The 13,080-nt window shown below is 40.2% G+C and overlaps 1 protein-coding gene across 1 annotated transcript in view; it reads right to left on the reverse strand.

The window, feature by feature from the left end:
• BAZ2A (bromodomain adjacent to zinc finger domain 2A) overlaps positions 1–13,080 on the reverse strand; it is a 3,667,728-nt gene that overhangs the window by 1,965,031 nt on the left and 1,689,617 nt on the right. Inside the window, exon 16 of the mRNA XM_044083634.1 lies at positions 1,806–2,020. Coding sequence (XP_043939569.1) covers positions 1,806–2,020 — 215 coding nt within the window. The remainder of the gene's footprint in view (positions 1–1,805; positions 2,021–13,080) is intronic.

Raw genomic sequence — 13,080 nt, forward strand, 5'->3', positions numbered from 1 at the left:
GCCATCAATGGTCTGGGTACATGGAACGTGCTATAAACCTTTAGAAGCTGGTCATCTGCTATATCCTGTGCAGGATATAACTCATATAGCTTAGGCTGCTGCATCACTGATCTAAGAATGAACATTTTCAGTTTCCTTAGAAAGAGAAGAAACATTATCCTTACAAGAGGCTCTGCTGGTCTACAATATAAAATAATACAGCCATACATCTGGCAAGTCCTTAGCACATATGTTTGTCTCAAGCAAGTTACACAGCTATGAAATACAAAAAAAAAGGGGGGTACACAGTCTCAACCTGCCTGTCAGGTATGCTTGTAAATGTGGATAGAAAGAAGAAAGGGTTAAGTAAAGGCAGAAAGAAAGTATAACACTGGCATATACTGCTGAAGACATTCCAGTTGCACAAACCTCTAATGGAAATATTTAAGACAGGATCAGACTTAAGTCAAAAGTACTGCAAAGTAAAATAAAGGGAAATGCGAGGTGGTAGCAATCACACAGTTTGTTAAAAATGAGTTCAGTGAATGATGGCTCAATGAGACCATCTTTTTTTAAATCTCGAGGTTGCTGCAACTTTTCCCCAAGATGCAATAATCTCTGATTTCATTATTAAGGTGTGTGTGTGTATGTGAGTGGTGTAGAAGAGCGGCCTACCTATCAGAAGTGCAAGACACAATAATACGAGTTGCAACATTTCGAAAAATAACATAAAATTCTAAGAATTCTGAATACATCATACTTTCAACCCTCTGATACTGACAGATGTATCTCACATCATGTTTTTGCTTACATACACCATCTCTGACACTACTGTACTTTAATGTAGGGGAAGCAGTTCAGATACTGCAATCTCATAATTAAATATATATTCCCCAATTCATATTTGCTGCTCTAGTGAACACATTTCCTGTCCTTGAAAATTCAACAGCCACCATATGTGTGCATCTTTGGTAAATGTAATTTTATAAGGCAGTCTTCCAGGACTAAACATGTTCAGAAGCTATAATAGTAACCGGTACCTAAATATCTAACCACACAGATGCAACATGTCAGATAGAAAAAAGTATAGGAGCACAATGTAAAATGTCTAGGAACACAAAGTGTGCTAAAGCTTTGAAACTGTAACACACTTAGCACTGCCACACAGACAGCAGTCAGAAACAAAATGCTCCTTTGATGGACTAACAGCACAAAAAGCTTTTAAACACTTCAGTCTGCCATTTATGGCAGAAGTGAGTTTTTACAGTTATATTAAAGCTTTCTTCCTTTCCTTGTGTGCTTTGTCAGACATCTTGCATGCTCAAGTGTAAGACTAGAGCATAACAACTCTGAAACATGCATAACAAAACCTGAGCAGCTGAGGGGGATGGGAGTAAATGGCTGACATGGGCTTAATCATAGCTGGAAAGGGACTGCAGGAGCATTACCTAAGTGAAGACCACAGAAGTGAATTCCATATACAAAGATGGTCACGCGGGACATAAACACTACCAAGGAATGCATAGCACTATGGGCTGGATGCACCTGGACTAACTTGCTAGAAAATGGGCACAAAAAAAAACAAAACCTAACACCTGCATGATGACAGTCATGATCAGTCATGATCACTGTCCTTGCCCAGCATCTTCTTCAGATGAGGCAAAGGAACAAATGGGGAAAGGGAACAAAAGGAGATGTGGTCAGGGGGGAGAAGGACAAAGACTAAAAAAACAAACAAAAACTAATAATATCCTATAACCTTTGTTTTTCTTTGTTTTTGTGTTTTAAAAAAAGCAAAAAAAATAAAACTTGCTGTTATATCTTACCTGATTACAACTGTGCTGCCATTCAGTTCATTAACTAGAAAGGCAAGGATAGCAGCCTTTTTTTCTGGTTCATGAGCCTGAAATGGTGCTGTCTGCAGGCTTTTACAGAATTCTGCTTCAGATCCACAAGCCTCCAAATAGATGCGAAGTACTTCAGACACGTTATCTCTGTCCAATGCAATTTCAGATATCCTTCTGCCAAGGATTTTAGCAGACTGCCAACAAAGAAAAAAAAGACATTTCAAGCAGAAACATGGATTCACCATGAAAAATCATGAGTCTTTTAACCAATCTGACTAAATTAACTAAATAGCTGTAATTCTTTGATGCTCACATGCTCAAACAGCAACACTCCTACGTTTGCACAACACAAAAACAAGATCCTCTTTCCATTATCTCCACAAACTAATGCCAGTGTTGTACAAAATAAAGGAAAAGGCAGAAAACAAATATGAAACTCAGCTTCTCCCTCTCCTTTGAGTGCCAAAAAAAAAATCAAACAGTATGTGGTCTAGCTAATGCTGATGCACTGAAAACTACAGTTGTGTAAGTAAACTTGCTATAACAGTAGATATCCAAACAACCACTGCTGCAGTAGCCTTAGCTATACGGGTTATATCTTGCCAAGGAAACAACAACCATTCAACTTCAGGGCACCTTCCACACCCCCAAACTGTTAGGCAGCTCAAGTGGAGCTGATTAAAAGACAAATCTGAATGCAAAGCAGAGCTTTCCTGCAAAAAAAAAAACAGACAAAAACATATTAAAAAAGGGAGATGGAGGGAGGGCGTGGCTACAACAACAGTGATCTTTCAAGCATCTACTATTATAATAAATTGACTTACACAACTGTATTATGTTCATCATATTCATTACTGCTGCAGTAGCCTTAGCTAAATGGGCAGATTACCCTACTTTACTACATTTGGGAGGTGAAAGGAGATGAGTCCAGGAGTCCCTGGAGAAAGGTCCTTGCAAAGCCTGACCTAGACCTAGAGAAGGAATCAAGTTTATAGTGCTTTGTTAAAGTATGTACAAAAAAAACATGTTGTTGCTTCTAGAATAGTTATACAATCAGACCGTCTCCAAAAAGCCACAGATGAAGCTAAGGTCCTAGTATAGTGGTGCTTGACCATGCCTGGAATAATTTTATTCTGGTGAGTATAACAAAAGTTAAAAGTCTTAGGCAACCATTTTTGACAAAGGTTGTCCCTTCTTCTTACCTTCACAAGAGACAAACAACTGATCCAAACATCTGAAATATTTCATTCTGCCAAGATAGCACATGAGTTGTCTTTGGACATCCAAGATAATGGAGTATCCTTTCTCCCTTAAGTTTTGGGTTCAGGAAAGAAAAGGGGGAGATGGACAGATTGGCTCAAAGTAAACTCAGATACTACTTTAGGCATAAAAGAAGGATTAGTTCTCAAACAAATCCTGTCCCCATGGTAGGGCTGACTCACCATAAGAGCTTGCAATTAAGACACTCTTCTGACAGAAATCAGAGCAATCAGTAAAATTGTTTTCCATGTTAAGAACCTCAAGTCAGTCAGGTTACCTGGTTCAAACGGAGCAACAGTTAACTTCTGTAAAACAAAATTAAGATCCCAAGGAGAGGTCACAGGTTTTTGTGGAGGCCTCTTATCCAAAACCCCTTTTAAAAACATTTTGACATGAAAATGCATTGAAAGAGGAGGATCCATAGGCAGACACACTGAAACAGACAATAAATGAACCTTGATGAGGAGTAAGAAAGGCCTTAGGATAGTAACTTCACACAAATACTATAAACCCAGAGAACAAACAGCCCGGAGTGGGTACTGGTTATGCTGTTGGCACAAAATAGAAAGCCTTTTCAGTTTCCTAATAAATGATTTTCTAGTAGCAGGTTTTCTTGCCTCCATTAGTATCTGTTGCACAACCTCAGTAAAGAGGTACCTAAAAGGAAAAAATACAATTTACCTAGGCAGTCAATTGAAGCTGATTTGTATTGGGGTGTAAGAAAATTCCTTGTTCTTGTGTGAGCAGATCCAGTCTATGAGGAAGCGTGTGAGAATTGCCCCTGACCATTTCTAAATGAAGGCAGGACTACAGTTGTATGGGCAAGAATGGAGTCACCACAATGATTTTGTGGGATTCCTTCTGAATCTTCAGAATTTCCCCAGTATTAGTGGAAAGGGTGGAAAAGCATACAGTAACATTCCTGTCAAAGAAAAACAAAAGGCACCTGTATTGCATGCCTTCTTGCATGGAGTCCGTGAGCAGTATCTTGCCAGCTGATTGTTCAGAGAGGAGTCAAAGATGTCTACCTGATGACCTCCCACAGATTGATCAAATCTTGGAAGACCCCTTGGACTTCAAGGATGGCTGCAGACTGATCATTACCTTAATTTCAGTTCTCCCAGCATGAAAAAAGGAAACTAGAGAGATAAGGGCGAGTAACTCTCCCAGACTTAGTAAATTCAGTTACTGGCTAGTAAGCACACTGCCAAGATGCCAGCAAAGAAGAAACTTACAGAACCTAAAAGTCAACTAGAAAGTGAGAAGAGAAAACACTGACTGAGAAGAATCCTGCAGCTGTTTAGCAAAAAGCAGTTTAAACTTCAGCTCTGGTGCAAGACATGGCTTCCAGTATTCTAGAGGAAAAAATAAATGAAATGTGCTCAGAGCTGATTAAAATAAATTAAACAATGAAGGGGTATATCAACTCAAGTAATAAAAGTCAAGAAAAAAATGGAAGAATCTTTAAACTGCTATTCAGATGAACTGATAAAAATGCAAAAATCAGAGGTCGAAATGAAGAAAAGGATGTCTGAATACAATAATACTCAAGAAAAGCGGTTTCAAAAAATGGTAGAATTAGAGGACAGAGCACACAGGGAAAATCGGGTCTATATTAGAAGCACGAAAATGCTTCTGAGCGAATACGGAAACAGTGACACATTCATCAAATCGCATTTAAGCAATTCGATGAATAGGTCATAGGACAAGGAGATAGTTGGCCAACTTCACGGAGTTCCCTTTCCTTCCCTATAGTGTGATCTCAGAGTTGGTACATTAGAGGGGGTGTGGGGGGCAGAGCCCCCCACCTGTTTATGATGTTAAATTATTTTTTTTTTTTAGCGAACGGCGGCATAAGTTTTTTCCCTATGGAAAATTCGCTTACGTGGCTGTTCACTATTGTTAGGTTTTGTGCATTATGTGTCGACTTTTATGTAGTCACACATATGCACTTTCAGTCTTATAATATAGACCCCAAAAACCTGAGATTTTCTGATGTGCCACAGAAACTGGAAGGAACCGACTGTATTCAGTTTATGAAAGCACAAATAAGCAACTAGAGTGATATTCCACAACAGGATTTCTTAACTGAAAAGGCACATTGTGTACTGTATATGCTCCAAACCTGTCCACCAGAAAGCAGCCAAGACCTGTATTATTAAAGATGCAATCATAGCAGCATAACAAGTTTATCCTGACTTAATTGTGGCACAAGGGCAAACTATTAAAAACTGGAAATAATAGAATGTGTGTGGAAAACGATTATTTACTGTACTCCAGGCAGGAGAGAAAAATGTACTCCAGCAAACAGGGAATGTTGAGAAACAGGTGGGAGATTCAAGCTGTTCTACCCAGCTGTCTTCAGAATATATTTTGCTGGTGGATCAAAGTCATTTTTTGATGAAAAACAGGCTAAGAAGGAAATACAAAAGTATGACCAACAAAAAGTGAGCCAATAAATAAAAGGGGACTCTCTTCATTCGTCTGATGATAAAGCTAATAAAGTGATTCTGCAAGTTAAACCTTTTTCAGTGTTAAGGAAAATTCTGCAGACAGAAAAAAAGCACAGGAGTTGACTAGAAGAACTGAGAGTTCTTTGGACTTGAACTGGAGGTTGGGGTTGGAAGACCGACATGAAAAGGAAGAAAAGAAGCAGCACTGAAATTAGTGAATAAATGTGAGACTATAAAAATTAAATCACATTTGTGAAGTGTGGCATTACAAGAAAAAGTGGAAAAATTGCACTTTTGTTGACTTTCTTGCGCAGGACTTTTAGGATACAAATGTTTGGAATGACACTAAAAGGAAAGGGAAAAATAACTGTAAAACAGTGTTCGTAGTATTTGCATAAAAATGCTCATGATATAAACTGTATGTTATATAATAAAACATTTTCAGTTATTGCTGTACATGATAAAGATACTAAAGTAAACAAGTGACTTTTTTTTTCTTTTTCAGTTTTAAGAAATGTAGGCATTACAATGCAGAAAGAGAAGAAAGGCTGATCAAAGTCACATTTAAATTAATGCTTCGTTGCTGAGATTGGGGTGGGAAGTAAAAGTACACAGATTACAATATATGTAGAGATGATGTGTTTCTGTAGGTGAATGCCTGCATTAAGGCCCTTCACTTAATTTAGTAACCAGTTTCTTGAGTAAGCAAGTACATAAGAGAAAACAGAAAATAATTAACTGTTTTCCTTTAGCAAATAAATTTTCAGTTTGAGAAATCTATAGCTTTATATTTTGTTCTTATGTTTCCATTGATACAAGCTGACAGGTATGCAATAAAAGCCAGAACACTTTTTAAGGCTATAAGTTAAATATTTTCTGAAAACATATAAGCTGTATTTCACATCTGGGAGGGATATAAAGAAAAGCAAGAGCAGACAGCAACTACTGTAAGAAGGAGTATAGACTGCAACATGCATCTTAGCATGGATAAACATTTTTTGGACAGATTATGCCTATGTGTACAGCTCATAGTTTCATAGGTAGGTACTAGACTATTGACCCGAGGGCCTACATAAGCCTAGCCAACAAGGTTCCCTGGCTTATGCCACCCAAGAAAGTTATTTTCCTGTGCCACTGTTGAGCAGAAACACATAAGTTATATCCCCAGGGTGTATTTCCTATTTTCCATCCACTCATCAAGATTTTTCTTGAAGAGTGCTAATGAAGAACTTTGCTTGACATAGATGGGTAGCCTGTTCCAGAATATGGGAAGTCTCTGGGACAGGAGTCTATCCCTCTAGCATGTCCTGTTTATTGTGGTGACAAGGTTTAGGTCCCTAGAGCATGTAGCTCAGAGGGATTGGGATTTCTTAAGTGTAGCATGTCCATCAGCTCTGGGATTGACATAGCTTTGTATGTTAGGCAGAGATCACCTCGGAGTAGGTGATATGCTACGGAGTAAAGCTGGAGTTTTTTGAGACGGTCAGTGTAGGGCATCTGTTTGAGGCCAGTAATCCTCTTCTTTAGCTATGTCAAGAATCTAAGTGGCAATTCTCAGATCTGCTCGGGGTAAGTGCAGAATGGCACAAAGTACAGTGAACCGACCGATACAGCCAACATCCTGGCAGACAGGTTCAGTGCAAACGTCACCCCCCTCTCACCCCCAAAAGGGCCCATAACTATACCAGAAGAATGTAGTGCCCCTGAAATCACAGACACTCAGGTTAAAACAGCCCTGTCCAAAGCCAAAAACACAGCATCAATGAGACCGGACGGTGTCCCAGGCTGCATCCTACACAAGCTCAAAGATGAACTAACCCCTCAACTAAACACACTGTTTAAACTCAGCCTCTCCACAGGCTACGTGCTCACAGAGTGGCACACAGCAACGGTTATTCCGCTCCACAAAGGAGGAGCCACAATGGACCCCGGGAACTATCTCCCTATAAGCCCGACTAGTTTGGTCTGCAAAGCTAAGGAGCGCATCATCATGGATCTCATTAAAAGAGACATTGGAAACCTCCAAACACTGGACCCTATCCAGTTCAGTTTTGTTAAGGGCAGATCATACCTCCTAAACCTGGTGGACTTCTTTGAGACCGTTACCAAGGCTATAGACGAGGGAAAGGTGGACCACAGCCTACCTAGACCTTGCAAAGGCCTTCGACACCATTCCCCACTCAGGTATTATAGACATGCTCAGCAGCCTGAACATAAACCCCTACGTCACGAGATGGGTTGCCAACTGCCTCACGGGCAGAACCCACATGGTAAGAGTTGCAGGAGCTAGTTCTGACTCTAAACTGGTTACAAGTGGCATTCCCCAGGGCTCAGTCCTAAGACCCCTCCTGTTCGGCATATACTTCTCAGAGGTACAGGCAAGCACAGGAGGACTATGGTTGACCAAGTTCACAGACGACTGCAAACTAGGGGCTATAACTGACTCTCCGACTGACACAGACATCCTCCAAAAGGGTCTCACTGTGACAGATACCTAGGGTCAAAACCATGGCCTCAAGCTAAATGCCAAAAGGTGCATAGTCATCCCCTTTGGAAAAAAAAAAAGTACCCACTAACTACCACATAGGTGATAGCCCCCTAAATACAGAAGACGTAATAAGGGATCTGGGGACCCAAGTAGATAGTAACCTCTCCTTTCATAATCACATTGCCAAAGTGGTTAGAACATCCTTCTATGTGGCCCACCTAATCACAAAAGGGTTTGCATCCAGATCGAAAGAGGTCATTGGGCCCCTCTACGCATCACTCTTCAGACCCATCATAGAGTATAATGCCCTATTTGGGATGTACCTTACAAGACACCTGCAACAACTGGAAAGACCACAGAAGTTCCTCACCAAGAAGATAACTGGCCTCAAGCAGATGCCCTATGCAGCTCGACTGAAGAAACTCCAGCTGTACTCGGTTGCATACTGCCTACTCAAAGGTGATCTCTGCCTGACATACAAGGCCATGTCCAACCCAGAATTGATGGGCATGCTCCACCTAAAGAAAACCATATCTCCTCGAGCCACACGCTCCAGGGATCTAAACCTCACCACAACAATAAATAGGACATCCTGGAGGGATAGATTCCTGTCCCAGAGACTAGGCAGAGCTCTTCGCTAACCCTCTTCAAGAGAAACCTTGACAAGTGGATGGGAAACAAAGTGTACCCCAGGGATCACTTCAACGGCTCTGCTGGACAGAGGCACAGAGAACTAATCTAAGGGGGCGGCGAAAGCAAACACATTCTGGCTAGAGTTATAAATGCCTTCGGGCAGATAGCCTAGTACCTACCTATGAACTTCTGTGGCCTTTCCAGCTGCTGCAGATGTCTTCACAGGTACATTTCAAAAGTGGCGTTGTACTCTATAATGGGTCTAATGAGTGTCGGGTAGAGGGGAACAATGACCTCTTTTTTCCTGAATGAGAACCCTTTTATGATGAGGTGTGCCACGTAGAAGGACTTCCTGACTACTGTGGCGATGTGACTATGAAAGGACAGACTACTGTCCACATGGGTCCCAAGGTCTCTTATCACACATTCGGTGTTAAGTAGACTGCTGTATATGTAGTAGTTAATGGGTACAGAGTTTTTACCAAAGGGGATGACAATGCACTTTTTAGCACTGAGCTTGAGGCCATGGCTCTGACACCAGGCATCTGTCTAAGGATCAAACAACAACTAAGGTGAAATTGCAGGGTAATGAAGTAAAAATGAGGCACTTGCATATTAAAGAGAGAAAAATTTAAGGAATGTGTATTGGAAATTATTCAAGCGTTATCAGGGGAGAAGAAATTTCTTCAGAAGATAAATCCAGTGAGTGGGATAACTTGAGCTGAGCTGGCTAAATTACAAATTTGGTGCAAAGCTCTTCAGATTTCTCATGCCAGCAGAAAGAGGGAAGCTAAGCCATGAAAGGATTATGTTAGGAACAACAAAACATAAATATCCATACCCAGGCATAAAAAACACCAAAAAACAAGGGGGATGGAGTGAGGGAGCAACTACTGCAGCGGTGATTATTCAAACATCAACTGTTATGGTAAGTTCAACTTGAACAACTGTACTATGTTCATCACATTGAACACTGCTGCAGTAGCCTTAGTTATATGGGTAGATTATCACAGCAAACTACACTTGGTAGGTGGAGTGAGAAAAGTCCAGGAACTACTGAAAAAGGCCCTAGCAAAGCTTGATCTGGGCTTTTAAAAGGAATCAAGCTTATAGTGCATTGTAAAAGTATGCACAGAGGACCATGTAGGAGCTTCTAGAATATTTCTAGAAACCAACCCTTTCCAAAAAAAGCCACAGATGAAGCCAAGGACCTGGGAGAGAGGGCCTTGAGCCTGCCTGCAATAGATTTTTTACGGTGAGTATATCAAAAGGAACCAGCCTTACACAACATCTGGAAAAAGTCTGTTTTGACACAAGTTACCCCTTCTTCTTACATGCACAAGAAATAAACAGTCTGAAAATATGAGAGATATAGTTCTATCAAGATAGTACATGAGTTGTCTGCTGACATTCAAAGTATGGAGTATTCTTTCTCCCTCATTTTCACAGAATAAAGAAAACAGGGATATGGATGGTTTGGCTTAAAGTAAACCTGGATAACTCTGTAGGTATAAAAGAAGGATTTATTCTCAAAGAAATCCTATCTCTATGGAAAATGAGGTAACAGTAATTCCCCATAAGAGCTTGCAACTCAGATACCCTTCTTGCAGAGGTCAGAGCAATCAATAAAACTGTTTTCTATGTTAGGAAACTCAAGTCAACCAGATTAACTGGTTCAAATGGAGAAAGTGCTAGCTTCTCTAACACAAAATTAAGATCTCAAGGAGGGGCCACCGGTTTACTTGATAGCGTCTTATGCAAAACCCCTTTAAAGAAAATTCTGGCATGACACTGCCTTGAAAGAGGAGAATCTTTGAGCAGACATGCTGAAATGGTTGATAAATGAAACCTGATAGAGTACTAAAAGAGGTCATAGGATAGTAAATCACACACATGTTGTAAAACCAGAGAACAAGCCCTGAATGTGTGTTGGTTATTTTGTTGGCATCAACTAGAAAACCTTTTCCATTTGCTAATATATAATTTTCTAGTAGCAGGATTCATCGTCTCCTCCTCCCTTCATAACCTGACTGATACATTTTTCAGGAGTATACTTGTATACCAAACCACTTCATCAACTACATCTCTTCAGATAACTTAACTACAACTGCAATATATATACCTGGGAGCCGTTTATAATCTCAAAATACTAAAATGTCAAATTTCAGTATCTCGAGACTATAAACCCGAATGTTTAAAATAGCGAAAGTTCATAATCGCAAATTCGAATATCTCGAATTTGCGGTTATGGCCTTATGCTACGTGATGTCCGGGATTGTGTGTTTATGGTGAGTGGTGCCGTGTGTGGATCTAGGTGTTTTGTCAGGTAAGTGAATGTTTTGTAAGGGATTTGAGTGGGAGTTAGAGTGTGTTTGAGTGTGCTGATATGTTTGATGTGTGTGTGAGGGACTGGAGAATGTGCATGTGTGAGTTTGCTTTCGTTTCCTGTTTGTGCGATCTCGGAGTTAGTATATATAAGTAGGTGGGTGCAAGGGGGCTTGCCCCCCTGCTTATGTGTGTGTATGAGTTGTGTATGTGTGTGTAGTTTTTGTTTGTTTATGTTGTGATGTGGGTGTTGTGGTGTATGTATGGTGTAGTGTATGCAGTTTGTTTGGTGCTTTGAATTTTGTGGTTTTGGGCTCGGGGTATTGTAGTTTAAGTTTCATAGTTTCAAAATACTGAAATTTGATGTTTCAGTATTTCGAGATTATGAAGTGAATCCATATATTTGTATACTATATCTGATATTTTTTTAACTTTTGTAATGTTTTTCCTTTGCATTTATTTTTTTTTCATGTAAAGCTTAATTTTTGTCTGTATAATGTTATATTTTTTCTGTAATTCTTCTCATCGTAAATACTGTTAAATGTTCTATGTTTTATGGAGCTTTTATTCCCGGGTCTCCACTGAAAATGGACTCTTTATGGCCTAGTGGACTAATCCGATACACAAATGCCAATGAATAAATAAATAATAAATAGCACCTTATGCATGCCCTCAGTAAACAGGTGCCTTAAAGAAATAAAGACCTTATCATTCAGGCAGTCAACTTGAAAATGACTGTTTTTGGAGTGTATTAAACAACCCCATTCTTCTATGAGTAGAGCCATTTCCATAAGAAGTTTAAAAAGAAACAGTTGAACGTACCACCATGAACAAAGCACAGAATACACATAAAAACTTTAATGCAACACCATCAATAAAATAAGTAGCAGGACAAGCACTTTCGATCTTAGCTTTCTTCAGATCCTTTCAGAGCCGAAAGCGCTTGTCCTGCTACTTACTTTATTGGTGTTGTTGCATTAAAGTTTTTATGTGAATTCTGTGCTCTGTTCATGATGGTACGTTCGACTGTTTGTTTTTAAAGTCGTTTTGGATTTGGACTACCTTCGGTGGTGTGACTTTCTTTTTCTGGAGTGTATTTCCAAAAGAAGGGAGAACCACAGCTGCCTAGGCCAAAAGGAAATCACCACAATGATCTTGGTGGATTCCTTCTGAAATTTCTGAAATACCATGTATATTAGTGGAAAGGGTGGAGAAGCATACATGAACTTTCCTGTCCGAAGAAAAGAAAGGACATCTGATTTCCAGACCTTCTTACATAGAGCCCGGGAAAAGAATCTTGCCAGTTGATTGTTCAAAGAGACAAAAATGTCTACTTGGGAAATTCTCCACAGATGACTCAAATGTTGGAAGACCCTTGATTTAGTTTCCATTCATGAAGGTCTGCCCTGATCTTGCTCAACCTGTTTGCCACACAATTTTGCTCCGGCGAAATGTAGGATACCTGCAGATTGTGTTTTGAAGTCACATCCCCAGCTAACATGGCTAGTCTGCAAAAAAAGTACAGCCTGGATCTCCCTTGCTTGTAAATGTACCACATGACTGTGGTACTGTATGAAACCATTTTGAGATGCACTTACATAGCCAAAATGGAAGCAAAGCTCTCTCCACCCAAGATTGTGCTAAACAGTCAAGAGGAGAAGGTTAACACCCACACTACACCTCAAGCAACACATAGCCCTTTTAAACCCGCACCACCAACACCCACATATAGCAACACTAAATCCACATATGCAGAGGCCCTTAACTGTAACCTGCCCAAGCAACAAAGACCTCTGAAGCTGAAACGCAAACAAACACCAATTACAACCAATGTGTCACATAGTTCACAACACCAGTGTGCCACCCAGCAACAGCCCCTAAGGCAAGACAATGTACCTAACACTTTAGTCATAGGTGACTCTATAGTCCGGCACACTGATGTCCCTCTCACCAGGTTGAATAAGGAGAAAATTACAGTCAGCTGCCTGTCGGGTGCCAGGATCCGCCACATAACGCATGCACTCAAGTCACTCCACAACAAGTACAAATATGACTCTGTCATTGTCCATGTTGGAGTGAATGACTTGAGACGTAC

Source organism: Protopterus annectens, chromosome 9.part0 (genome assembly GCF_019279795.1).
Source record: "Protopterus annectens isolate FY-2018-M chromosome 9.part0, PAN1.0, whole genome shotgun sequence".
Taxonomy (NCBI): domain Eukaryota; kingdom Metazoa; phylum Chordata; order Ceratodontiformes; family Protopteridae; genus Protopterus; species Protopterus annectens.